The 27,056-nt window shown below is 39.6% G+C and overlaps 1 protein-coding gene across 1 annotated transcript; it reads right to left on the reverse strand.

The window, feature by feature from the left end:
• Positions 1 to 11,818: 11,818 nt before the first annotated feature.
• ppef2a (protein phosphatase with EF-hand domain 2a) lies at positions 11,819 to 26,307 on the reverse strand. The gene is made up of 17 exons (XM_069683320.1): positions 26,256 to 26,307; positions 26,105 to 26,113; positions 23,800 to 23,927; positions 23,659 to 23,713; positions 23,402 to 23,577; positions 22,471 to 22,585; positions 22,292 to 22,338; positions 20,730 to 20,896; positions 20,580 to 20,616; positions 19,849 to 19,998; positions 19,417 to 19,758; positions 16,435 to 16,620; positions 16,208 to 16,350; positions 15,175 to 15,281; positions 13,376 to 13,542; positions 12,752 to 12,839; positions 11,819 to 12,072 (listed from the first exon to the last, which is right to left on the reverse strand). Exons 1-17 carry the CDS (start codon positions 26,305 to 26,307, stop codon positions 11,819 to 11,821), a joined length of 2,223 nt encoding a protein of 740 aa, XP_069539421.1.
• Positions 26,308 to 27,056: the final 749 nt, after the last annotated feature.

The raw sequence follows: 27,056 nt of genomic DNA on the forward strand, positions 1-27,056 counted from the left end.
GTCGTTCATTGACATTTCCGGTTTACCCGTACTGAAATACTTCCAGCCCACTTTTATTTGTAATCTGTTCACGAGGACCATTTTCGTTCAGTCATTAGTTCTGTAGTTCTCGTAAGCCAGTGGTCTCAAAGTGGGGTCCCACAAACTGTAGCCTGGGGGTCCGCGAAATAATTCTAATACATTTATAATAAATTATAAAATTGTGCTGTATCATTAAAAACTGCAGGTCTACAGATGAGGACCATTTGCGCCAATGAAACAAGCATATTGTTTCCATTAGTCCCACCCACGTTAGTTTTGGACCAATAGAAACTGATATGATTGACACATCAAGTCAATCTGTCGTGAATCATTCAACTCACTCAGGTCACAACCAACCGTTCCTGCGGCTGCCTTGCTGCTGTTCATTTTACAGCAGTGGTTTCAGTTACTCAAAAAGTATAAATGCTGTCAAGTTAAGTCCACAAGCAATTTGAATAAAAATGAACCTCTGTTTTAAAGTATATAAATGGTATTAACAGGATTCAATTTGCATTGATAAGTTTTACAATACAAATAGTTCCAATGGCATCTAAGAATGCAAATGGTAGTAAGCATATGCTTAATCTGTGTTACGATTACGGGGGGTTTCTGTAAGGGGTCCCTGGCCCCAAAAAATGAACCCCTGTCCAGAACAATGACATGGACATTTGATAAATGCAGCCCTCCTCCAAAAGGCTCAGTCAGACACAATTCTGTTGGACATGTAGAGATGTTTCAGTTCATGAGACTCGTTCACGAAGTCGTTCAGTGAAATTTCCAGTTTACCTTTAACGACAAAGAAACAACTCACTCAGGGATTGGGAAGCCTCGAGCAGAGCAGAGTGAACAGCAGGAGCAAATCAATGCATGTAATTGAACAGGTCATTCCGTACACTAAAAAGATGAGTTATTTTTGAACGAATTGTTCATGATCGAAACATCTCTACAATTAACTGCTTTTTGATTAATGGGCATCGGGAAAGACAAGACAGTAGAAAGACTGAAAATCCGGACTCATTATATTTGATAACCCAGACAATTAGACAGCTAACACTAGCATTCAACCATTTCCTTGCCAACATTTCGTTAGCTTACATTATGTAAGCCAGGAAATAAGACCTAGCTAACAGTATTACGTTAGTATTACATTAGCTAGGAGTTTACACCTTTCTATTGTATCTTTTATCTTGTAACACTGCCAAACTAAATAGTTGCTTTTCAGCCACTTCCAACAGTGATATCATCTGGAAAGTGGCTGTGCTAGCGTTGTTGTAGTCTGACCGTAGTTAATGTTTCATTTTACATTGTCTTATACACTAAATATATACAATCTAAACCTGGAACACAGCATTAGGATATAATATTAGTATTTATCCAAATTGAACAGAATAGATTGAAATAATTCATTTGGAAGTGAATGTAATGTTCAGTTCCGACGATAAAAAATCTGTTATCTCAATTCAAAATGAGTCTTTCCATTTTTTGTTACGTTCAAAATAGTAGTTAAGTAAGTGTATTTAAATACCTTCCACCAATGTGTGTCATAAAACCAATCTCACAAAGCTGTTTATCGGCTACGCTTGCTTGTTTAGCTACAGTAGATTTTTTCTCTGGGATAGCAACGTTAAAATGCTAAAATGCTATTCAGCAATGTTGTTTTTACTGCTGTCAAGTGATTAAATAAAAATCTTCAAAACCAAATACTAAAGAAACACAACTTACATAATCAAGACAGGCAAAGTGTAGCTCAGATACTGATATGTTCATGCCAGTCCAATAGACCTTGTTGGCTTAGTAACTGAATAAAACTACCTAAATTAATATAAGGGTACGAAAAAATATATATAAATAAGTGTAAACTGTTGGCAGTAAGTAAACTCCTGAATGTAATGACGATTAATGATGTAATGATTAAAAAAAGCTGTTACAAACTGTCTCAAGGATTATGATCAGTACATAAACAAAAATGCTATATATGTACACAGTTGTGCTATAATAGTCTTGTGTTGTACTTGCAGCACTAACCAATGTTACCATCTAGTGGTGAAATATGGTACGAGAACATAAAGCATTTCATAGGCTTGTCAAGTAGTAAAGGTGTGAACACTAATCTTTATGCAGTCAAAAAATAAACAGTTGGTCAAATATTTCATTAGGATAGAACTACAAAACCTAGAAGTCTTTTATTTATTATATTTAACTGTATAGTATAGTACAGTGATTCCCACCCTTTCCCCCACTTGCTTGTATCTAAGAAAGGCTGAGCATAGCCTGCACACACATACACCATAACAATAAAGTGATTCATTCCAAATCTTTATTGCCAAAACATTATGTAAATATGGCATCTGAAACAAAAAAAAAAATATTGTCAAAGGAAAGGTAAGCTGCATTCTTTAAATCAACTTCGTAACGTTAGACAGTAACTGACAACGTTTATAAAGCTGCTAACCGCTTAATGTTAGCTTGATAGATATCTACTTCACTCATGCCTGTACATCCAATGGGTAACAGATACGGTCATGTTAAAATGACAAAACGTTCATCTTATGTGCACACGTATTGTGGATAGTTGAAATTCAATGAACTGTTGTGTTTTTCTTGCTGAAAAAGACTGGCAACAGCTAAACAGCTGATGACACCCAGTTAATGTTAGTAGCTCTGTGTGTACCTGTAACATAGAAAGCTTTTTGCTGACAAATAAATTAATTCTACTAGGCTCATGGGCTTAATTGTCTCACTACAGGTCAACCACACTCAGCCATGGATTGGGGTCCAAGACGATGGGACAGTGCTCTAGGCCCACTGCACGTGCAAGGCAGGACTTGGTGAAGTGTGCTCTCTTGCTGCTGCACTCATGCCATCCTAGCTACTGTCAACATTAAAGATGGGCTCACCAGTACACAGATGCCCTGTGCCTGGGGCTTTCCAAGCAAAATGTCTAGGGTGCAGTATGAGGAAATCTGCAACATCCCTTTTAACAAGAACAAGCCAGTAACTTGCCCCTCACCAACTAGCATTCCTGTACCTACAGAAGATGAGTGTATGAGTGGATGAGTGACGACTGTGGGACGTGTTCATTTTCAATTTAAATGCATGAAAACAAATGAGAGTCTTGACACTGCTGAAGGAGGCTCGCATATTTTAACCTTGGCCAAAATACACGGTGAAAATGAATTGTGATGAGTCCTATTGATCTCTGACAGCAAAATTAACATATCTTCCTGTAGTAAAAGTCACAGGCATAGAGAGTAAAGTTAGGTCAACACTTCCGGTATGCTTTTTCAAAGTAAAAGCCTGATCTGGAATTCTGACTGACTCCCCGTCGTTTGTACACAAGGCTCTTATTTTGAAGTGTTTCCCGGGCCGTTATTTTTTATATTTAAATTTTAATTTGTGACTTTTCCAGGAAGTTATTTGATCGATAAAGTCACTCATAGGCACATTATTGCGGTTCCTGCTTAATTTTCTTTGAAATAAAAACGTAGTCATAAGTCTCCTGCAGGCTATACGCTTATGTTAGTAAAACATAAATAAATAACATCATGTTACAGACGTGCGCTCACTCTCTGCACTTGCTCTCTCAATGACTGCACGGCACTGGGGCGGCACTGCACCACATGTCGTCAAATGTAGTTGCGCAATAGCGCCACAAGAGGGCACTTAGACCTCAGTCAACAGCACTTTCCAACAAGTATCGTCACTCACTCAGTAAGTCGGTCAGTCAGTCAGTCACAGTAAAGACCCATGTGTAGGACTGACCCTGGCAGTCAGCCAAAAATAAATTGTCGAGTTAACGTTAATGTAAAAGCTTCTAAAATAAAGATTTTTAGCGATAAAGTTAGCATCTTTGTTGATTTAGCAGGTTAACTTGGGTGAACGTTAGCTTGCTACATTTATTCCGTTGGGACTTGAGACAAAATGTGCACTACACAGACAACTGCTTTCGGTCGGTGTCCACTCTGCCCTCTTAATTGCTGCAACCCATTAATGGCGTCTGTTTTTTTTCTTTTCTTTTGGTAGTCTATAAAATGAAACATTAGTATATTATAGTATTATATATTATATAGTATTAGTATTTATATCATAGGGTCCTCCTTTGTTTTTACATCCCACTGCACAGCATGTAGAAGGCATGTTTGCAAAGTTGGAAGGCTGTTACCCACTACGGCGGCCAAAAGTAAACAAAGGTGTGACGCAAGTGTGACGTCATCCTGCAAGGCTTGTGTGTTTCTATATATATGGAGAGAATGGTTAAATACTAGTATGGAAAAGGGATAGAAAGTTTTTTTTTTTAAATGAGTGCCACACTTTCACCTTTGATCCTATCATTGCTTTGATATTGAATCTATCGCATGTCACATCCCACCTTTTAAGTAGCACACTTCTTGCATTAACAGAAGACACTTGTTAACTGTTGAGTTTGGAATATAAGAAGCAAGTTTTAATCCCAGCTATTTTTAACTTAAATTCACTCTATGCTACAGTCATTTCTTCAAGATTAGAAAATGAACAAAAACAAATCACGGGGACCCCAGAAACATTCCTCTGGGGACGAAATTAATTGTGAAGATCGGTTCATGAAGTACATGTTGGAAAACAGCGACAAGTTAGCTGTTGAGTCACATACCTCTGAACAAGTGTTTTATCTTGACGACAAGATTTTTGGTGACAGTGATGTGGAGATTGACGAGGAGAGGAGAGACATTAAAGAGGAGGCACAGGTGCTTGAAAATCCGGTGACATGTAAATATTTAAAGAAAGACAAGAAAATGAACAACAAATCAAATGGACTTTCCTCCAAGGAGTACAAGGGCTCTGCATTGTCTCCAGGGACGTATTCCTCTGATCAATTGTGTTATCTTTATGAGGACATTTCGGGTGACCGTGATGTAGAGATTGAGGAGGAGAGTATGACGTGTATTAAAGAGATTGAGGAGGACAGTAGGGAGTATATTGAAGAGGAGGCACAGGAGCTTAAAGTTGAGGACAGTATTGTGGAGACGTCTTCTGTCTCTAGCAGAAGCTCCAATAATTCCAATACTTCCTGCTCAGATAGATCTAAATTATCTAGGACTTCAAGGAGATCTGCTAGTCTTCAAGAAGCCCTGGAGAATGAGAGAAGAGCCAACGCTGCTCTTGAAAAAGCCTTAAAGTTGGAAAAAAGTGCTAGATCTCAACTGAAAAGCGATAATGAACTTCTTGTGAAGGCTATTAAGAACGAGCGAGCTGAGAAAAAAACCCTCTGTGATGAGATGGAGCTCTTGAAGTTAAAAGTGGCTGACCTGAAGAAGTTCAAGAAAGAGCTGAATAAAAAAAAACTGGAGCAGGAGCGAAGCGATAATGAACTTCTTGAGAAGGCTATTAAGAACGAGCGAGCTGAGAAAAAAACCCTCTGTGATGAGATGGAGCTCTTGAAGTTAAAAGTGGCTGATCTGAAGAAGTTCAGGATAGAGCTGAAGCAGCGCAATAAAAAGCTTGACAGCACAATTAATGGAATGACCTCAGAGCTAAATGAGAAGAAGGAAGTGATTGAGAAGCTCATGAATGATCTGAAGGAATCTCTTTGTGTGCAAGAGGTGTCAAAGCGTGAGATGAAAAATTGCGAAGAAATCAGTGAAACACTGAAAAAGCTCAAAATTGCGCAGCATGAGAAAAGTCTACAGAAAGACAAAGAAATTGAATCTTTAGGCTTCAATGTTCTGGCTCTTCGGACAAAAATTGAAGAAAGGGACAAGATTGTTTTCTCACTGGAACAGGAGGTTAAGCAGCAGTCCTCAAAACTCAAAGAGGAACAAGCAAAAAACTCTTTACTCCAGAGCGACCGTGACGCTTCTGTATCCCAGCAGCAGAAAAAAGCAGAACAACTGGACCATCTGGCTTCTGAGAAGAAAAGGCTGCAGGATAAACTTGAGGCTGCCCTGAACGAGTGCCAGCTTGCTCAGAAACAGCTTCAGGACGCAAGAGGAAGTTGTCGCAGATTTGAGAAGGATCTTAAGAAGGAGAAGACTCGGTTCTCGAGAGCATATGAAAAGATTCGAAAGCAGAGAGAGCAAGAGCTCTCTGAGAAGACCCTGGCTTTAGAAATAAGCCGGAATTCTGAAGAATTCCTGAGGTCTACCCTCAATGATGAAAAGAGGCGCTTTGAACAGATGTTTTTGCAAAAGCAGGCTGAAGTCTGTCCATTAACAACCATGCATAGCCAATTGAGAGAATCCTCTGCGACTTCAGAGCGTCTCAGGAACGAAATGCAGACATTAAGGATGGAGAACGCAGATATCAGAGCTAAATTTCAGGCCACAGAGAGAGATTATGACAGTATCAAGATCAAGCACCGCCATTTGACTGAGTGCCATGAAGAGATGATGTCGCTGAAAAATGGTATTATCTCTCAGAATCAGTCTAGAATCCCTAAACTTGAGAGTATGGTAGATGAGCTCAAAGCACAACAGCAGAAGGGACAGATTAGACTGGCAGAACTCAAAGATGCACTCAAACGTGAAAAGACAAAGAACTCTGAGTTGCAGCAGACAGTTGATAAAACTGCCTCTGCTCTTGAGAAAGAAAAGGTCACCTGTGAGAAGCGTCAAGTCGAGGCAAGGGAAGCTTTGACCAAGCAGATAGGGACTCTGGAGGAAAAGCACAATTTTACTTTGGTTCTTCAGAGAGCTGAGGACAGCTTGGCCAGACTAGACCTTGAGGGTTCCCGTCGCTCGGATGACACTGAGCTCAGGATCAAGGAGCAGAAAAAAGCCGTGACCGAGAGCACAAAGGCTCTAAACTGCCTTCAACGGGAACACACAGACCTAGGGAGGAAGTATAGTGACATTCACTCTGACTATTGTGAGCTGCTAAAAGATTACAGTACCCTTAAGATCATATATGAAAGGTTCAGCTATGCAAAAGGTGGCGCCCGACCAGAATTTCCCCCTCCTAAATACACAGTAACTAGTGTCTCTAAAGATCCTTCATTATCCACCATGGACCATCAGACAGACAATGGAGAGAATTTTATTTAACCCCAACATTTACCCCCTTATTCCTTTAAATGTGTTTTTTTGTTTTGTTTTGTTTTGTTTGTTCCTGTTTGTTTTGTTTGTTCCTGTTCAGTGGCATGGCAGTGCAGAGGCTAGTACGGTCAACCTCTGTGTGGAGTTTACATGTTCTCCCTGTGTCAGTGTGGGTTTACTCCGGGAGCTCCAGTTTCCTCCCACGGTCCAAAGACCTGCAGTATAGGTTTATTGGTTACTCTAAATTACCCATTAATAACATGTATTATTAAAATGTATATAAATAAATAGAAAAAAATGAGAAAAAAAAGAAAATGTCCTGCCTCTTATTAAACACGCTGTTTTGATACCAAAGTGCACCTAGAAATGTACATGCACTTAAAAGATTTCTCAAATACTGATTCAAATGACAATAAGAAAAAAAGTTTGAATCTAATGAGTTAATAAAATCTTAAAATACGAAAAACCTTGTGGGAAGATAGTTTTTTCTCAAGTAGTTCTAAAGGTTATAATTCATGTTCCTTTGTAGAAAAACCTGTGACTTGCAATAAGAATTTCTTCAGTAGTAGCAGAAGAAGTGCAAAAATACTTTGGCCTAAGATCATAATCAATTCCCAACTTAGCTGACATTTCTACAGAAGCTGACAAGGGACATGCTTGCAATTTTTCAAATGCTGTTATTTTGAGATCAAATTTAAATTATTCATCCAGAAAACAAGTGTTGTTATCTCAAGATAATGAGGGCCACAATGCAAGGGCCACAACATATACAAGAATTGTTATAAATATATCAGTGAAAAAGGTTATCGTTCAAGATTTGACAGAATTATTTGATCTTTGCTCTCACTTAAGAAAATGCTGGGTTGTGTCTGTAAACACATTGTTGGGTTAACTATGTTAATTCTGTACAGTAGCTCCTCTGGTTCCTCCTCCTCACGCTTTCCCTGCTCTCTCCTTCTATAATTTACGAGAGCAGTACATTATAATATATTGCCTCAGAAATGTAAATGATTGTATGTTGCATACTATTTGACTGTTAATATGGCGCTCTATTTAATGTTTACATTCTTCTTAAAGTCTTCAGAACACCACTGAGAGAGGAGAGGTGTGATATTTCTTGTTTTTGGCAAATTTGAAAAACCTATATTATTTTGGGCTGCGACAAATGGTTTTAATTGGATATTATTGTTTTGAACAACTTGAAGTGTAACTTCTTTTTGCCAAAAATGTGTGAAATATCAATAAATGCACATTAACAGAGGCCAATTTTCGGCATTTTATCACATTTTAAGGCCAGTTTTTTTTACATTACACTTTTAGAACCTGAATGTTTTCTTGCAGTGCTCTAACACACTCAAAGGTTTTAGCCATTGTACGCTCGTATCTCCAGTTTTATCCCAACAAAGTATTGCCAATTTAGATAGGCAGATCTTTTAAATCACTGTTGATGTCAGCTTTCAACAGCCTCAATCCGGTTCCAGCTCTGGCTAAATCATCTTGTGCGGTTCCTGGAAATGGTGGCAAAGGTGCACTAGCATCCTGGTGCCAGGGGTCCTTCAGTCAGTTAGTGCACTAAATACCTTTGCTAGACTAAGCTAGTGAGGTTGCTGGATTTAGGCAATGGGTTGCCCTGACATGCCAGGACCAAAAGCCTTTGCTAGACCAAGATGGTGCTATGCTGGATGAGGGCAACGGGGGGCTCCAGTGCGATAGGCTCTGGCTAGAGCGTAAGTCTGTGCTTGAAGGCAGCACATATCACTGGCATCCTGGCACCCAGCTATTGTGGTTGCGCAGCGTACTTGAACCCTTTGCCAGGAGTAATCTACTAGTAACACCAGCTACTCTGGTTGCTTCAGGAGAGCAATTGTGGTGTTCAGCTAGTGTAAGGTGCTGTGGTTGCTTGAGGTAGGTTGGGGCAGTGGCATCCGTTGACAAGTGCCCTTACTATAATCATTTAGTGTGGTTGCTGCAGAAGGGGAGGAATGGCACTAGCATAATCTAGTTAAAGTAAATCTCTACTTTACTGTAAGACTGAGACACACACACACACACACACATACAAACACAAAGAAATGCTACAAATTTGACTGTGATATTTGTATTTACAGTACAAGTTTTACATGATCATCATGCTAAAAAACATACAATAATATTTACATTTATAATTTAACATTTTACATCATTAAAATCGAGAAGATTTAACTAAAAAAAACTCCACCATAATGTCTCCATGTCTAGACAGACATGCATCCTAAAATTCGATTGAATATAGCATGAGTTCCCCGTTTTGAATAAGGTGAGAGTCCCACCTGAGACGAGGGACCACAGTACATCGTTGGCAGTTGATACAAAACATCATCAGTGCATATACTTGACTTAACTTCATCTCTAGAAGTTAATACGCTTCTACTGCTAAGGCACCAGCAACATTAAGTTGCAAATACTTAGTGCAACTGATGCAGAGCTGCACAATTATTTTTTTGTTTGTATGTCCTGTAAGTTTTTGTAGTCTGGTATCTATATAGTCTTTAGGAAGAGTGTACTTCTTTAAACATCACATGTGGATGCAAGGCTACTTTAAAATAACATTGATAAATAGAGGAACTCCTGCACACTGAATTACAGAAAACTTTAAAATACACAGGAGCTTAAAAATGATTTAGATTATTTTAATAGTCAAAATTTCTATTATTTGACTAATGTCAGTGGTAATTACTCTCAGGTGGACTGTATTGTCTTGTGCACCCCCTACTGGTGATTCTGAAACAAACCTGACTGAACAGGAAGGATCATAATTAACAGAATTATGTTGAAAATTTAATATAAGTGTAGAAGCCATAATGTGTACCTGTATTGATTATTTGTTGTTTCATTACTTTTATGGCTTAATTATAATTTCCAATAATGGATACTTGGGCGGGGTTTGTCATTATTTGTATCTGTTCAGCTGGGTGGCAGGAGCGGAACAAAGAGGGTCAAGTATTTTCTGTTGACCGCCATCGTCTTAGTTATAGTGGTTTTTAAAGTAGTTTTTTATTGCTTTTTGTTTCATTACTTTGATCGTCTTTAGTTAAAATGTTAAAACTTACTTGGAATATGAATTTTGTTTTATGGAACGACGCGTCACAATTACAGCCCACTTCGGCACTAAGCAGCATTTTATCGCTACAGTAAGATAAGAAGTTTAAATAAAAAAACAGAATACTGTCTGAAAAGAAAAATAACGCATTGTCAGAATATTGTACTTTTTTTTTTTTCCAAGAACATGGATCTTTTAGTTTCCTGTTATCAAAATGTTAGTAAATGCCTCTTATTATTGGTCTTATTATTAAGTAATTGCAAACAAATTAGTTTTTTGGAAGCTAAACCATACAAGGCATTTATTGTTTGATGGAAAATTAATATCCAACTATTTAGATCAAAAATTAATCTCTTAAGTCATTTTTTAAGTAAAAAAATATCTTGTTTAAGGTCCTGATGTGAATATTTGCTCTTTTTTAAAAATAAATGTAATATTTTTAGGTTTTGGTCATTTCATATAATTATTTTAGGGTTTAGAAAATTGCAGTGTGTGATGTTATGTGAACCAAGTTATATATTTTAATAATTGGGGGAAATTAATTTGTATTGTTCCATATTTCTTGAATCACTCATCGTCTTGATGATGTTAATCACCTAGGGCAGGCTTGATGGTTAACACCAGTCATCACACAATGTATTGATAAATATAGTTTGGTAGCATTTATAAAATCCCAGTGGTAGGTTGTACTTGGGGTCAGGGTGCAGATGTTACTACTTTCAACTTTACAGTCTCTCACAAAGGTCAAAACATTTTGTTAAAAATAAAGATATATATATAATTTGTATAAAATGTTTAAAGGTATAATAAGTAGGATTTGTCCTTGCATTTTGTCAACAACACATACAAACTGGGCCCCTCCTCCTGGGCTCTTCGTCACCAGAAGCTCACTCTCACTCTCTCGTGCGAGAACACGCCCACCCCTTTGAACTAACACCGACAGCATCGCGCTACCTTTGCGCTAGAATGCTAAACACCGGTTAGCTTGTCCTACCCGGTTTGAGGCACCTACCTGTCCAATAGAAAGAAGGCCATCACTGCATCACTCTTTCGCCATGTTCACCGGTCTGAATGGGGCCCAGTTGCTAATTTGAACCACTCCCACACTCATCTATACGCTGTGATTGGCTCAGGGAACCACAACAGCGCCCCTCCTGAAAACGTCCCGTGTAAAGCAAAACAACAGAATAGATGCAGAGGGAAGGGTCTCACAAGGGTCTGCACACACTCACACACACACTCACCAACACACATGTATAGAGGGCCATAAGTGATGATTTGTATTATATTTGTAAAATTTTATTTTTCTTGGAAAATCCTACTTATTATACCTTTAATAAATGTGATCACAATATCTTATAATGTTATCCTAATATTGATGCAGCCTTAACATTATTCTTCTTTGTTTCTGTTTGTGGATTTTTAACTACTGTGTTTTAAATGCGTATAAGAGACCAAAACCTTGATCATGCGTTGTAACCAACACTTCTTCATAATGTGAAATGAACATTCGCTGTCAAATACCTTGAACTCTAACCTCTTTCTAATCCCCTGTGATCCAAGCGGCTGTAGCTTTGCAGCATCCTACGTCTTTATGTGCGTCATTAAAGCAGCTTGCGTTGGCTGCATCTGCCGGCACTCTCTTTCGCCGTCTGTCTCTGGAGAGTCTGAGCTGAGTTCTGTCGCTCGCTGTTTTCAGTCTCTGCGCTCAAATGTTGGGGTCTCCCTCCAGCTTGGTGAGGTCTGTGGCCGTGCCCATAAACATGCTGCGGCCTCGCTCCAGCCGGCTCTTCTTGTCCGTGAGGCGAAAGGCTTCCATGAACTCATCGATGTCGATGCTGCCGTCCTGGTTGCTGTCGATTGTGACGGCCAGGTCGGAGATCGCCTCGTCCGTGATCTCCATCTTCAGGTAGACACTCAACAGCTTCCAGGTCTGCCGGAAGTCCTCGATGGTGATGAAGCCTGGGGAGGTTAAAAGTTAAAGATGCAGGGGTTGGAAAGATGAGATTAGAGATGCAGTAACAGGAGGGAGAAAGATGATGCATAAAAAGGATAGTGATGGAGAAAAAAGAGCATGTGGGATCCGGAGAGGGGGATGGAGAAACCAGTAGATCAGTGGGTTAATCCTCGTCTTAACTGGGAGGATTCAGGAGCCAGTGACATGCTGTGGCCTCCTTTGCATTCAACAGGTGGATTAAAGGAGGCTTAACTCAGTGGATGGACACAACACACACTTCACAGATCCCTGACACACTCTACACCTCCGCTGCACCAGACCGTCTGTTGATGGATTTCCTCCATGAGCCACTAACTTCATCAAGTTGTTGAACAAAGCCAATTTGTATCCTTTCCTTTGGGTGCACACGTAGAATATCAACCTGTATCTTAACCTGTATATAGAACCTCTTTCTTCATCGCTACTTTAAATCCAAGAAACTCAAAGTTCGTGCTTCTATAGATTTTAATGCAAAATATAAGGTCAGAAAAAACTCACACTGGATTGAATAAAAATAGACCCAAAAACTGGTACATCATTTCTTTCAGAGGCTAGAGAAGAACAAAATTGGTGTCCTTTTGAAGGAAATAAAACCCGCACTGGTTACAATACGTTATTACAGTGCACACATAACTTGTTGTTTACCTGAGTTGTCTGTGTCTACGATTCTGAAGATGGTCTCCAAGGTGGAGCGGTGACGATACAAAGTCTCAAGCAGACTCTGGTCGATGTGCTGCAGGAGGAGAAAAAATGGAAACCAAATGAGAGATGTCCTGACGGAGAATTTAGATTTTTATGTAGTTAAAGTAATAATCTGGAAGATTTTCATTTAAATAAATGTCTGTTAAGTCACTATCTATCGCCAAATGAGGTAACACGATGGTGATTGAGCCTATGGTCCACCTTTGAATTTTCAGTATTACGGACTCGGTGTCTGGAAAAAATCACAAGCAACGCCCAGTTAGCGACGCGTTCTCCATCACCCAGCAGTGGTTGGTCTGCCGGAGAGGGTAGGCGGAGTTAAGCGGAAGCATTTCCAGTTTCTGTAAATGTTGCGAGTAAACAGTAATCTACAATGGCTGAACAAACAAAGAAAAGATCGATGACTACAGATACAACTTCAAAAATAAGTGAAAATACACAGAAAAAGAAACAAATCCGACGCTCAGATGAAGGCAAACAGTCTGAAAAGGAAAGTGACCATCAGCGAAAGAACGAAACTAGTGTCCGTCAGTTTAAGTATATGGTTTAGAAGAAGCTTGCGCTTACATCCGTGTTGTGTCCTTTGATGGCAAGCTCGTTGAACCACTCATGGTAGTTAATCATGCCGTCGCTGGACTTGCAGGTGACCAGCTGACTGCGCAGCATCCTCCAGGGCAGACCAAGGAACATGACACTCTCCACTGCAGACGCCCAGTCGCTCAAGGACACAAGACCTGAAAGGGTTGGAAATATTTACTCATTATCTGATTCCTATTTTAAGTTTTTTTAACCAAAGGTCAAATGGCTTCCCAACACCAATCAGGTCAATGAACGACTGCAAAAGCATACTTCAAAAACACCCATACAGTAGTAGAGCCACAAACAATAAATCAGCAGACGAATATTATCTGTAAATGTTAGCTTTTATATTAGTGCTCTTTTTTCACTGGTTATGAAACAGACTGAAATTAATTCTGATTACTCTGTATGACCTAAAAAAGCAAACCAGACCATCAGCGACAACATTGATTATTTCTATATAGTTATTCTTAATGCTTGAAACTGCTGGTGGGCGGTAGGTGTCAGACGAAGCGATTAACTGCCTGCTGCTTTTGTTTACATTTTCCGGGGCAAAATTTAAAGTGAGTGATACATGGCTGTTACAGAAAACAGGATAAGATATATTGTCAAAAACCACCACTTCAGCATGTACAGGACATCAGCAAAGAGACAAGAGGTACGGCTTTGTCCACAGGGGGCGCCAAAATCAACACAAACAGAAATTGTAATTTTTTCAACGATCAGAAAATAAAAACGTTGAAAAGATATAAGGAGTACACAGTCTATGGTGTAAGTAGACAATATAGCCAAGGGTACACTACAGAGTGCAAAAGTGCTGAGACAGCATCAAAACTTTGTCTTATCTTATGATTAACATTCTTCATTGTTACTTCAAGACTGCCCTCCTCGTGCCAATTTGACTTAGTCCAGAAAAGCAAGTGATATGTCAAGATTTTAGAAAGACCAGCTCCAGACATAAAATGCTCTGCTTGTGTCTGATATGTTCCCTCCATCGCGGAAACAAAACACATCTCTGCCATCGTTTAGCGGCAAATTGTTGAAACTTAGCGAGCTTGAAATGTAGTAATTAGCAGTAGTAACATTAACGTTAGTAGTCAGTAGTGAGTTTGCCAAAATTACAATGACGGTTAGCTCGCTCATCGCCGAAGTGGTTGCCATAGGTTACACATAATGTTATGCATAGCGTCACCCCGTCCATTAACAGGATTGGCTGCCAATCTGAAAACGTGTTGTTCAGCCTGTCCTTGGTACACTGCAGTTTAAAAGCAGTCAGGCCCAGCCATGGAGATGACTGCTGATGTTGTCCCTGATATGTCTTGTAGCACATGAAGAACACCACATGGAGATGTTTAAACACTTGATTTTCACAGGAAGAGGTCTTTAAGATAGAATTGAAAAGCAAAAAAAAAGTATTTTGTAGAGAAATAAGGAAGTAAGGTGAAGGAAGAACAGAGAATAACACCCTTCTTTGGTTACTTATTATGTTCATGAAAACAACAGCTTCCGTTGAATTAAAGTAAGTCTCTGAACAACAACAGTTTCAGCTAATGTTTCTGTAAAACTGTCAAATCTTCTGGGATGAACTTTTGGTCAGCCCACATGTTTTCTTTCCCTGAATGGGGATTAAAATACAAAACTGAGAGCTCATATTTCTCCCAAGCCAGACATTGTCCTTTGAAAACCACAAGGGAAAGAAAGGGGAAGTACACAAGAGGTCTGTAACTAAATAAGCAACACTTGATCTGTTGAGGACTGAACTGCTCCATGAAAGTCACACAACCCACCTGTGTTCCCGCTGTCGTACTGTTTGAAGGCACAGATGAGGTCAGATTTGTGTGCAAACAGCTGCTCACGCAGGACTTTGAGGGCTGACCGCTCTGTTCGCCCAACACTGCAGACAAGATGACAACAAATATAACAGATAAAAAAGCAGAATTAAGGGCAGACCAGTGTAGATAACAGTGCTGCTGTACACAACAGTTCTATAAAAGTTATCATTCTTATTAAATATAACGTTTGATAAATTTGATCCCTCATGTAAAAGTTCTCATCAAATCCAGATACTGTGGAAAACAATTGTGTATTCTTGGTGTCGTCATGTACTGATTTTAGAGTAGATATCTTTTGTTCTTACATTTGTGAACACAATTAACTGGAAGCCAATTTTCGAACAATTTCTTGTAATCTATTGAAGATTAACTTTGACATTTTGGGAGAAAATCATATTTGCTGAAAGTGGAATGATAAGATTGGAACGTCTCACGTCTGTACATTAAATAGGAAGCTGCAGCTGGCACACAGGTCCCCTAGCTTCGCATATGACTGGCTTTGTACAAAGGCAAACAAACAAGATATAGAGTTAATTAATAGGATTTGAAGGTGCTGGTACAAAGGTATTGTTACCTTTGAACAGAGCCATGCTAGCTGTTTCCAGTCATAATGCCACGCTGAGCTAAACCTTAGCTATAGTGCTAAACATAAAAGACAGATATAAGAGTGGTATCAATCTTGAGCATGTTTACCAAAGTCCACATGTTTAATACATGTTTCCCTGGGTCAATATGTTGAAAGCACACATGTACAGCTTATTAATGTTATACTCATTGAAACCTAAGTCCTCAAATTTGCAGCCAAGACAGTTTTCTTAACTTTAAACGTTGATATTGTATCTGAATGGATTTATACAATTCAAGCTTCTTTTTTTTAAAAACATGAACTGCAAAGATAGCCCTATCCAATTGCTCAAAGGGCCCTGGCAACATATGGAAGACTCCTTCAGCACTAATGGGACTAATATTTTAGGGTATTCTTTTGTACCTTTGTCTCACAGTGAGCTCTCTGGTCATGCTGCTCGCCTGGTACTGAACCACATAAGGCACGAGGTCTGGACCCAGCTTCACATAGGCCCCCCGGTTGCTTCCCACATCGTAGTAATTGGAGGCAGAGAACAGCGTGAGGACCTGAAATAAAAGAAATACGTTATGTTTAGCTGCAATTTTAACTTTATTAGAAACAACCCTTTTTCTGTCAGTGTCTGAGCCTACCTTACGGTTGTGGCAGAACTCGTAACCCTCCTGTTTGCACTCGTGGGAGCGGATTAGGAGCTGCAGGTTGTGTTTATTCAGGAAGTCCTCAGTGATGTCAGGGCCCCAGTAGCAACCTCCACCCCGCACCTCGTTGGGTATGCAGCCGTCCTGGTTCATCGGGTCACTCCACAGCAGGTCCAGGATCTAGGAACATGGAAATAACATAGATTTAACTTAAAGGGAGGTTTTATGCTAATTTCAAGCTTCATATTTCACTCTGTGATGACTGTGGAGTAGCTTAGCATAATTTTTCTCACACTGGTGCTCTGTGCAGGCCCTCATACAGCCTCTGCCTGAAACCACTCAGTCAGCTCTGTCCCTTTAAGAAACCCCGCCCCTACAAGCCCCCTTTCATCTGATTGGCCAGTTCTCCAAAGCCTGCTGAGGCTGCACTTTGTGACGTCACAAAGTGCAGTACTTTGTGAAATCACAAAGTGCTGTGTGTAGAAAGAAACAGTGTGAAACCTGGCGTTCACAGTAGCCTGCAGACTGAACTGAGAAGCCTGGGGATTACTGCAACATACTTTTACCTACAGATTTGAAACTTCACCCACGTTTAGTCTGAACATCCAACATTGTAAGATTATATGTATGTCTTAAAATGTGAAACAGAATGATAACGTGGATAAAGTGGAAACTGGAAACACAAAACCTAAGAAAGAGCAGTTGGTGAATGAGGCTCACAACAAGCTTCCATAGGTTTTGATCCAAGGACAAAAATCGAAGTTTTAATACTATACTTTGAACCAACCAAAGACAAGAGGTCCTAAATGTCTTGGAAAAATCTAACATCTAACATCTATCTAAAATTTCGAATACACAACTGTCCAAATGCATAGAAAAGGCATGTGATAGAAAGCTCCAGAACAGTTGCTTGGTTGGACTTTTCCTCTACCACCAGGGAAATGTTTAAAAGTTAGATAGATTGCCACTAATTTTATGCAAATGTTCATGTTCCCCTCAGGAAAATTTGTATACATTTTGGTGATCCCTTAGGTTTTTATCGTTAAACATCATCAGGTTCAAACTTTAATTAGTTCAATACTTTGGATTATTGTTAAATATATGCTAAAAAGATCAAACTCCCATCAACATAAAGATATCTAAAACATTCTGTATACATATTGTCTGGTAAATTACATTTTTGAATATTGCACAAACCTACCAGTGTGCTTTGGATCGTTTGTTTAAAGAGACTTGCATTTTACATTTTTATTGACTTTGTTCCTTACCCATGCCGTGAGCACTTCATAAGATGAATTGAGCGTAGAACATGATATGCAGGTTATTTGATATTATATACTCTTGTGTCTCAAGCTCTAAAATTCTTATATCCCTGGAGACAAAAAAGGCATTTGACTGGGTTTAGGAGATAACCCCCCTCAACCCTGTTAAGGTTTAGTTTTGGCTCCACATTTTTCTTCATGAATCAAACTTCTTTACACTTCCACAATGGCCTCAGCGCAGACAAACCTGTCTGAGTACTTTAAGGTAGCGTGATGTCCTGAACAGTGCTGTCCGCCGTTTCCTTTGCTTATTGCATTAGCGACAAACCTCTTACAATCTCTATTCTATACGAGCCCCACTGGACTGTTAGAAGAGGATTATTAGAAGAGATGCAGTGCATAAAGTCTTGTTATATGCGGATGACGTATTATTATATATTTCAAGTCAGTCCCCATGATCATTTCTGGTAAAAGTACAATCAAAAGAACATCAGGAAATAGGCTTAATATGAGAAACATGCCAGTATACCCAAAGTATCCAAAGAGCACCAGAGCTTCTGATCCATTGTCTTCAGTGTCATCGCACTTCAGTTAAAGTTGCTTTTGTTTACAGTTTTTTAATACATACAAACACCTGAACGCGTCACTTCGCATTTCAGGAAGTTAAATGACTTGACTTGACATGAACCAACAACAAATACAGACTCGAGTAAGACCACTGACTCCGACAGCCTGTGCTTAAGGTGGTGACGGCATGTTTAAAAAGCAGATTTAACTCACAGCAGAGGGATTATTGACAAGGTAGATTACAGCAGCTCCTCTGCGGTAAACGTTGATCACTGATGGAGAGTTCATCAGGACCGATTTAGTCCGCTGGAACAGAGCCAAGGCACAAAGGCCACGACATCGCACCAAAATAACCTTTTTTCCACTTGAGAGAGGCACTTAATATATACTGAATCTCATGAGGGACAATTTAAGGCCTGAGTACAGCAAATAAACAAACAACAAACTTACTAAAAGACCAAAATAGGAATGTTAAAAATTCAGACAGATATGAGATGTCCTTCATTTCAAGTCATGCTACAGTGTACCAACAAGAGCAGAGAGGAGTACATGTAGCTTTTAAAATACTTTGTAATGTTATATTATATTTTATTAGGAAAGAAATGCATGAAGCATGTTTATTAGGACTTGAGGATACACTAAATGAGTTTAGGTGGTTAAAGTGATCATCTCGAGATTTTTATTTAAAGACATAATCTCGAAGATCTCGGTTTCGTTCTCTTTGGCGGCATCTAATGGCGATAAACGGTAATTGTGGGAGTACACTTCCCAGATATCTAGACGTTCACGGTTGGCTCTGGTTGTAACTTTTGATTTTCTTCGCTGACGGGCGCTTTCCTTTTTAGACTGTTCACCTTCATCTGAGCGTCGAATTTGTTTCTTTTTCTTTATTACTTATTTTTGAAGTTCTAGTATCTGTAGTCATCAATCTTTTCTCTGTTTGTTCAGCCATAGTAGATTATGGATTAAGCGGCTGCTTTTCCAGTCTCTGCAAGTGTTGCGAGTAAACAGTACGATGGTACAGTAAGAAGCTGAGAAAACACAAACTTAAAGCAGACAATGTGGCATCATTGGTATTTCATTACATGGGAGAGAAATCTACGACGAGCATCCGCGCAAACACGTCGGTGCAACATTCATCCCTCACCTGTCTCCACTCATCCTTGGTAGTGTCGCTGTTGATAGAATCCGAGGACCCAGACGGAGTTGACTCTTTCTCTTTTCTGTTCATCCCCGGGCTGAAAAGTGCGTGCTTCCTCCTGCAGATCTCTAGCTCGTCCACCACGCTCACTTTGATCCGGTCTGAGAAATCCTGCAGAGAGCGGTTGTGGAAGCTGTCGCGGGCTCCGAGGGGTTTCTGATACGTGAGGGAGACCCGACGCTGGATGAGCCTGTTGGAGGACCAGATGTCCTCATCTACGTCAGAGTCAACGGACCTCAGCGAATGGATGGGGTTTTTCTTCTTTGGAGGCCTCAGCGCTGAAACATACTGGAGGAAAAAAGAGGGCATAGATTTCAGGGACTTTCACAATAATTGAAAAATAGTGACATGAAAAGAAACTGAATGTTGTTTCCTCACATTGTGTCTGTCCACTCTGGCGAGCAGGCTGAGGTCTGTGTTGTCGGTGATTCCCCCGTGAAGCACAACCACCTTCTGGTCGATCACTGTCGCTAACGGCAACCAGCTGAATATCTTCTGCAGCAGCTTCAGGATGCGTTTGCCGTACATCTGAGGAGAGGCGCAAACAGGAAGAAGGTTTATTCAGCATCTTCTTCTTCTTCTTTTAGGGTTCAATGGCAGATTTTTGTCAACATTTAAGGGGGATTAAGCTAAATCATCGTAAAACTCGGTGTAGAAGACGCACTTTTTGCGCTATATACTGTTGCGACCAATATACCAGTATAAAAGGCAGCGGTATGTTATTGTGTTAAGATAATTTACCCAGGCGACGGCGCTATAATCAAGCTAAAGTTTTCGGTTGTTAAGGGGTCACATCCGGGTCCTGAAACATTTGTGACTCTGAGGCTGCCTCTGTGGAACCACCTCAACCTCTCTGACTCCTGAGGGGCTGACAGACTCTGTGGTTTAATGACTTTAAATCCTCTTAGCAGCGAGGGAGCGTTGCATTGTGTAGGAAGATGGCCTATATGAAGCTTTACTGAAAATCTGTAGGTGTATGTCACTGAAACGATTTTAATTTGCTGCTCTAAAGATAGTCGGGATAAGGATACATGTAGTCTGTGCAGGTGAACAAAACATTAGGAGTGTGTTAAGGCTTGAATGTTCAGGTTTACATGATAAAAACCCACCTTATATTTCGTCAGCACCTCCTTTGTGAAGCCGTACCTTCATCAGCCAGAGAAACACACCATAATAGTTAGAAATTAAGGCTTTTGATTATACTTGATTAACTAGGATCACAACAAGTGCAAAAGAGGATCCATTAGATATTTGTTTACCTCAGGTTGACTATATGGTCCTCATGGTTTCCTCTGTTGAGGAAGACGTCACTCGGGTAGAGGAGCAGGAATGAAAACAGGATGATGAGGATCTCAATGGAGTCTTTGCCACGGTCTACAAAGTCTCCGTTAAACACGTAGGGCTTCTCTGAGGACGGCATGCCATTCTGTGAAGTAAGAGAGAGCAAAATAAAGTCAGTTTAATGGTCATTCTATAATTTAAACATAAAAAATTATGTCAAAAACGGCAAAATAAAGCTGTGTTAAAGGGTCATCCTTTAATCTAGCCAAGATAAAGTTGTTTTTTAAGTTCAGAGGGTTATCTTAACGCTAAAAAAGGAAATAAACTAAAGGGTCATTCTGAAAACTTAACAGAAAATGATAAATAAAATAAAGCTGTCAAATGGTTATTCTGTAATGTAAATGCAAACAAACGGTGAGCCTCCGCACAGAGGGTATTCACTATGATTCACTAAGTGATATTTTAGAGCCCTTATAAGGTGAAATATGAAGCATGTTGCAGCTTTACATACATCTATTAACTTAAAGTGGTATTCTCAAAGATCTCAGTTTCGTTCTCTTTTGGCGAAACCTATGGCGATGAACGGTAATTGCGGGAGCACACTTCCCAGATATCCAGACAGTGTTGCATGTGTGACGTCCACGGTTGGCTCCGGTTGTAACTCTTCTTTTTCTTTGGATGTTCACTTCTTTTTGAAGTTGTGTCTGTAGTCATCCATCTTTTCTTTGTTTGTTCAGCCATAGTAGATTACTGTTTACTCGCAACACTTGGAGAGACCGGAAAAGCAGCCGCTTAGCTCCGCCTACCCTCTCTGGCAGACCAACCACTGCTGGGTGATGGAAAACGCGTCTCTAACTGGGCGCCACTGTTTTTTTCCATGAAGGTCGCCACAGACACCCAGTCCATAATAATACTATATACTGCAAATGCAAAGGCTTTAATCAGTGGGCCATAGGCTCAATCATTGTGTTACCTCATTTGGAGATAGATAGTGACTTAAACATTTATTAAAATGAAAATCTTTGAGATTATTACTTTAAGTTTAAGAGTTGAGTGGTTGATTTATCCCAACACATAATTAATCAGCTTTAGATTTGACAATCTGTAATCCATCAAGTGGTGTAAACAAGAAAATGTGAAACATTTCTTGATTTTAGCTTCTCAAATGTTGTTTTTCCTACATTTTTACATGACTGAAAACTGAATATTTTTGTGTTTTGGGATATGGAGATGTTCCCTTTGTGTCTTTGACTAGTTTTTTTTTTTTTTTTTTACATTTTAAACACTTTAAATCAATCAATTAAATTAAAAACCAAATGACAAATTGAAAGATTATAAGTTTAGCAGCATTACTGACTAACCTAAGGTCCTAGGGTACAGGGGGAAAATATGTTGATTAAAACAATAGAATCAGAGCTTTTTTTACAACTTCAGTAAAACTTTCACTCTGAAGTCAAATCATTAAAACACAAGAACATCCTCAGTTGAGGCTCTGAGTCTGAGTTATATCAGCATTTGATTTTCAGAATGAGGTTCAGACCTTGTAGAAAATCAGCAGCAGGTCCTCCAGTTGTCCGTGCAGATCCCCTTTAAAGAAGAAGATGTAAGTTAATTAATTATCACATCTGGTTAATAATAACAAACGTTTCAAAAGAATGTAAGGGTTCAAGACGACAACCTTTAAAAAAAGATTTTCACCTAAAAAATCAAAAAGCTTACCACAGATACAGATTTCTTTGCTATGGCAGGTGGAGATGCGGTTGATGTTTGGCAACGACCGGAGCAGTTTCCATGTCTCAAGCAGGAGCTGCAGGACGTAACGCGAGTGCAGCTGCTGCTGGGAGAGAGACTCGTTAGCAAGGAGGACCAACACACAGACAGGTGCACATACTGAAGGGTTTGAAATCTGCTGTGATTCATCCATACATGCTTTCTACTTCTCGCACAGACCGTGAAAAACAATATTTACCTTGAGCTCCATTTTTTCTAAAGATTGCTTTTCAAAATACCCAATGGCAAATTAAGAAAGTAAATTTGCCTATTTTCTTTTTAAATCCTCAGAGATGTGGTTGATGTGAAAGGTCAGTTTCATGCAGTTTAGTTTTCCCTCTTGCAGTGCATATTAAGGAAAATGATATGTGTTGTGAACCTGAGACTTGATAAAATAAAACCTTTGGCCTCCATCATCTATGATCACATTATCAGCTGACATACTACAGTAAAATTCGGTTTTCTCTGCTAGGTTAAAGGGACGTTTTATGTGGATTTCCAATCAATGTTGATAGTAAATGTAGTAAATTCCTGCCATACTGACCCAGAAGCTAAATAAATTGGTACCAGGGTTCACTGCTTGCAAGCAGCCGCAGCCTCGTCCACACAACACTGCATTTGTTGGATCGGTTAGAACATAATACAGCTGAATATCAAGTCATCCTAAACACTTAAATGTAGTAGTAGTAGTGTTCGGTACAAGCGAAGGCGTAGAATAGAAATCAAAACTAAAATAGCCTGTGGTTCATCTTTAGCACGACAAATGATGATGATGAATATGTTCCAGCTGTGCAAACCTCTGTCAGAGGACACAGAGAACACAAGCAACAAGGCAAATGTTTTTAAGAGTCTGGACTGTACAGCAGCGGTGTGCACGTACTTTCTTGTTCCTGAAGGCCTCCACCAGCCCGACCGCCTGCTCCACCGTCATGGGGAACGTGAGGTGAGGTCCTGAGTAAATCTCTGGCACCTCGATGTTCTTGTAGCAGAAGTACCTCTCCCACTCTGCGTCCCGGCAAACCTCGTTCTCTCGGAAGATGTGCGAGATCAGATTTCCTGGTTGGAAGGTCAAGATGATATGTTAGAAGAGATAAAGTTTACAAACTGAAAATGTGTCAGATGAAATGGTAATCTTACGCTCATTGCTCGAGGGCGTGAAATTGTCCATGAGGTAGCCGAGGAAATTATAAAGCTGCACAGAGGGGAGACAGTTGATTTTTGTCATGTAAGAACAGAACGATGCTTCATCATTTCAGGTATAGGTGAGGTATTTCTCACCTTTATCTGAGCCTGCTCTCCAGAGTATTCGATGGACTGGAAGATGTGCCAGGTGTACCTGCGTCTCATCTCTGTGCGGGCTACGTACTGACGGTACCATCGCTGAATCAGGACGGCAGCTCTTATAGCTGAAACAGAGACGAGAGGTGATCAGAAATCTCTCTTATCTGATTCTCCACATTTATGAGTCTGGTTTTTCATAAAAAGAAAACATCCAGTGGTGGAAGGAAACTAAGCACGTTAACTGTTTAACTTCAGTTTTGTGGCATTTGTCATTTGACAGTTTAACTGTGGTTTAGTGACACATTTTTAAAGAGAGCAATAAGATAATAATGATAAGAGAACCTTACTTTACGCTTGTACTTCTACTCCAACACATTTTAGATACAAATATTGTGCTCTTTACTTACTTTGCACATTCAAATAAAAAAATACAAAATATAATCATCAAACAAAAGCCAATTTTGTGATTGTTGATTATTGTCTATTAACCCAAATTTGAATAACCCTGATGTCAATCCACAGCAGAATAGTTTTAACCAGTTTCATCAGTTTCATCCAATTACTTTAGTTGATCTTTGAGAAACAGTATCACATGTGAGAGCCTCTTCCAGCCCTCTTGATGTGATACCAGCAAAGTTTTTGCTAAAAGTAATGCAATCTGTCTGACCTTGGTTGCTTTCCATTTTTAACAGTTCTCTGTCCAATGGTTGTGTCCCGATTATTTAAAAGCTGCCTGTTTCCATTCAATAATTAAAGAAAACTGGACTAGATCCCTCCCTCCCCCAGAACTATAGACCAATCTCTAAGTTACCTTTTATTTACAAAATTTTAGAAAAAATAGTGTCCGAGCAATTTGTTGCTGTGCTGGAAAAAAATTATATCTTTGTATAATTCCAGTTCGGCCTCCGGAAGTTTCACAGCACTGAGACTGCACTGCTCAAGGTAACAAATGACCTTTTAATGGCTGCTGATCAAGGCATGTGCTCAGTCCTTGTACTCCTGGACCTGAGTGCAGCCTTTGACACCACTGATCATGGCATCTTACTGGACAGACTGAGGCACTGGAAACTGAAAACATTTTAATTGGACCACACCACATGACACAGCAAATACTGCATCTGCTGGTCCCCTACTGGATCACATCAAACCAGTCGCCAAGAATCTTGGCGTCTGGTTTGACAGTAATTTAAGTTTTGAGCAGCACACAACAAAGCTTGTACAATCGTGTTTTTATCAGCTAAGACATATTTCCAAAATTCGTTCTATTTTAACTTTTAAAGACACAGAGACGATTTTACACGCTTTTGTGTCATCACGCCTCGATTACAGCCTTTTTACCTGCTTAAGTCAAAGATCCATTGATCGACTTCAAACTGTACAGAACTCAGCTGCCAGGCTTTTAACCACAACCAAAAAATAGGACCACATCACTCCTGTTTTAGCATCTTTACACTGGCTCCCAGTATGTTTAAGAATTGATTTTAAGATTTTACTGATTACTTTTAAGTGTCTCCATGGCCTTTCTCCCGGCTACATCTCAGACCTTTTAGTACTGTATGAGCCGACACGTACGCTGAGATCCTCGGGCAGAGGTCTTCTGTGTGTACCAAATGCCAGACTGAAAACTAAGGGGGACAGAGCTTTTGCTGTGAGGGCTCCGAAGCTCTGGAACAACCTGCCCGAGGAGGTCAGGTCAGCTGAATCAGTGATCTCTTTTAAGTCCCTTCTTAAGACATACTTTTATTGGCGATCCTTTCCGGATTTTACTTGAAATTTTTTTATCTTTTTAAGTATTAAGATAAGTGTCCCCTGTGAGCAGGAAAGGCTAACATGCGAATCTGGGGAGGAGGGGGCTTGGGGAGACAAAGCTCTCCAATGTTTTGAATTTGGACTGCAGTACTCTTTTTAGACGCTAGCTGTCAATGTTGCATATTGGTCCTTTAATTAGAATTGTCCCCAAAACGGTTATTTGATTTGCAGCAATAAAAAACAGAAATAACTCAGAATAATAGAAATAGAAATAACTAAAGAATATAAAACAGACTAGACAATAAGATAACATAAATAACAGGAAATGAATACATAGATTAATCTGTGTTTAAGTACTACAAAGACTAAAACCAGAAGATTGTAGTAGTGTACAGTACTTGGGTGGTCTAGCTAATTTAAGCGCATTTTTTTCTGCATAAGTGAGGTACATTTACAGATAAGGGCTTGATCACAACAAAGTATGTGTGGTTTGAGCTTTAACATCTGGCCAACAACAACATAAATACAACAAGGCAAGACGGGTGTGGCTTACTTGTGACAGCTGCGTGCATCAGAGCAGAATGAAAAGAAGGAAACAGAAACATTTACACAACAAATCAAATAGAGGGATAACAGTTAAGGTGCAGAGAAGGTTAAAAGAGGTAAACAGGTGTATTACTGTCTGTCTGAAGGATAATAGTTACCTTTTCCGGAGTGTTTGTGGAACTGGTCAGACTTTGTGACGCCACATCCCATGACTGTTCCTGTTCAAAGCAACAAACAATCATCAACCCAGCAAACAGTGATTCAAATTTGCAAATAAAGTACATTTAGGTCACTTTTCCAGTAGATTAAATGTGTGTATCAAAGTGTACATGACTTTTTGGAGTCACAAATGACACATTTTCAGGTTCCCTATTCTCCTCACCCATCTTTGCATACCTCAGCTACAGTCTTGACCTCGAAGGCACCTACTCTTTCACGGATTGGAAAGTTAAGCGTGCTTCTTCAGAGCTGAAGCCGAAGAACATTCAACCTTGTGCCCTTTTAATCTCGTTACCTGCTGGTTCTCCACTAACCTTTTGCGACTGGCCTCAATCCTGCAGCAGTGAGCTGTTTTGGGTCTGAATTCTACGAAGGCTTAAATGAAGCAATGAAAGAAACCAGGTTGATGGAAATATCTTCTCATCCTGAAGCTATTTAAAGCAAATAGAAACAAATCTGACATGGAAACTGCACTTTTAACCATCATCTGTTGTTTTAGGCAACAAAAATGATTGAAGTTACCGTTTAGAATTAAAACCCAGAAGAAGAAGACTTCATCAACAAGGTTTTTTTACCCACATCAAAGGTCTAAGCAGAAAGGGTGTTGCATGCTGTCAGCTTGCTTGCCAATATTGTTTTTGAAGCTATATATATAAGATGTCACATAAGTTGACTTAAATATATGCAGGCCAGTCAGTGAACATTCTTTATTAAACATCTTATCAGACTTGGACTATGAG

The sequence above is a fragment of the Semicossyphus pulcher genome, unplaced genomic scaffold, assembly GCF_022749685.1.
Source record: "Semicossyphus pulcher isolate SPU_LCO1_2020_fin unplaced genomic scaffold, fSemPul1.0.p SCAF_6, whole genome shotgun sequence".
NCBI lineage: Eukaryota > Metazoa > Chordata > Actinopteri > Labriformes > Labridae > Semicossyphus > Semicossyphus pulcher.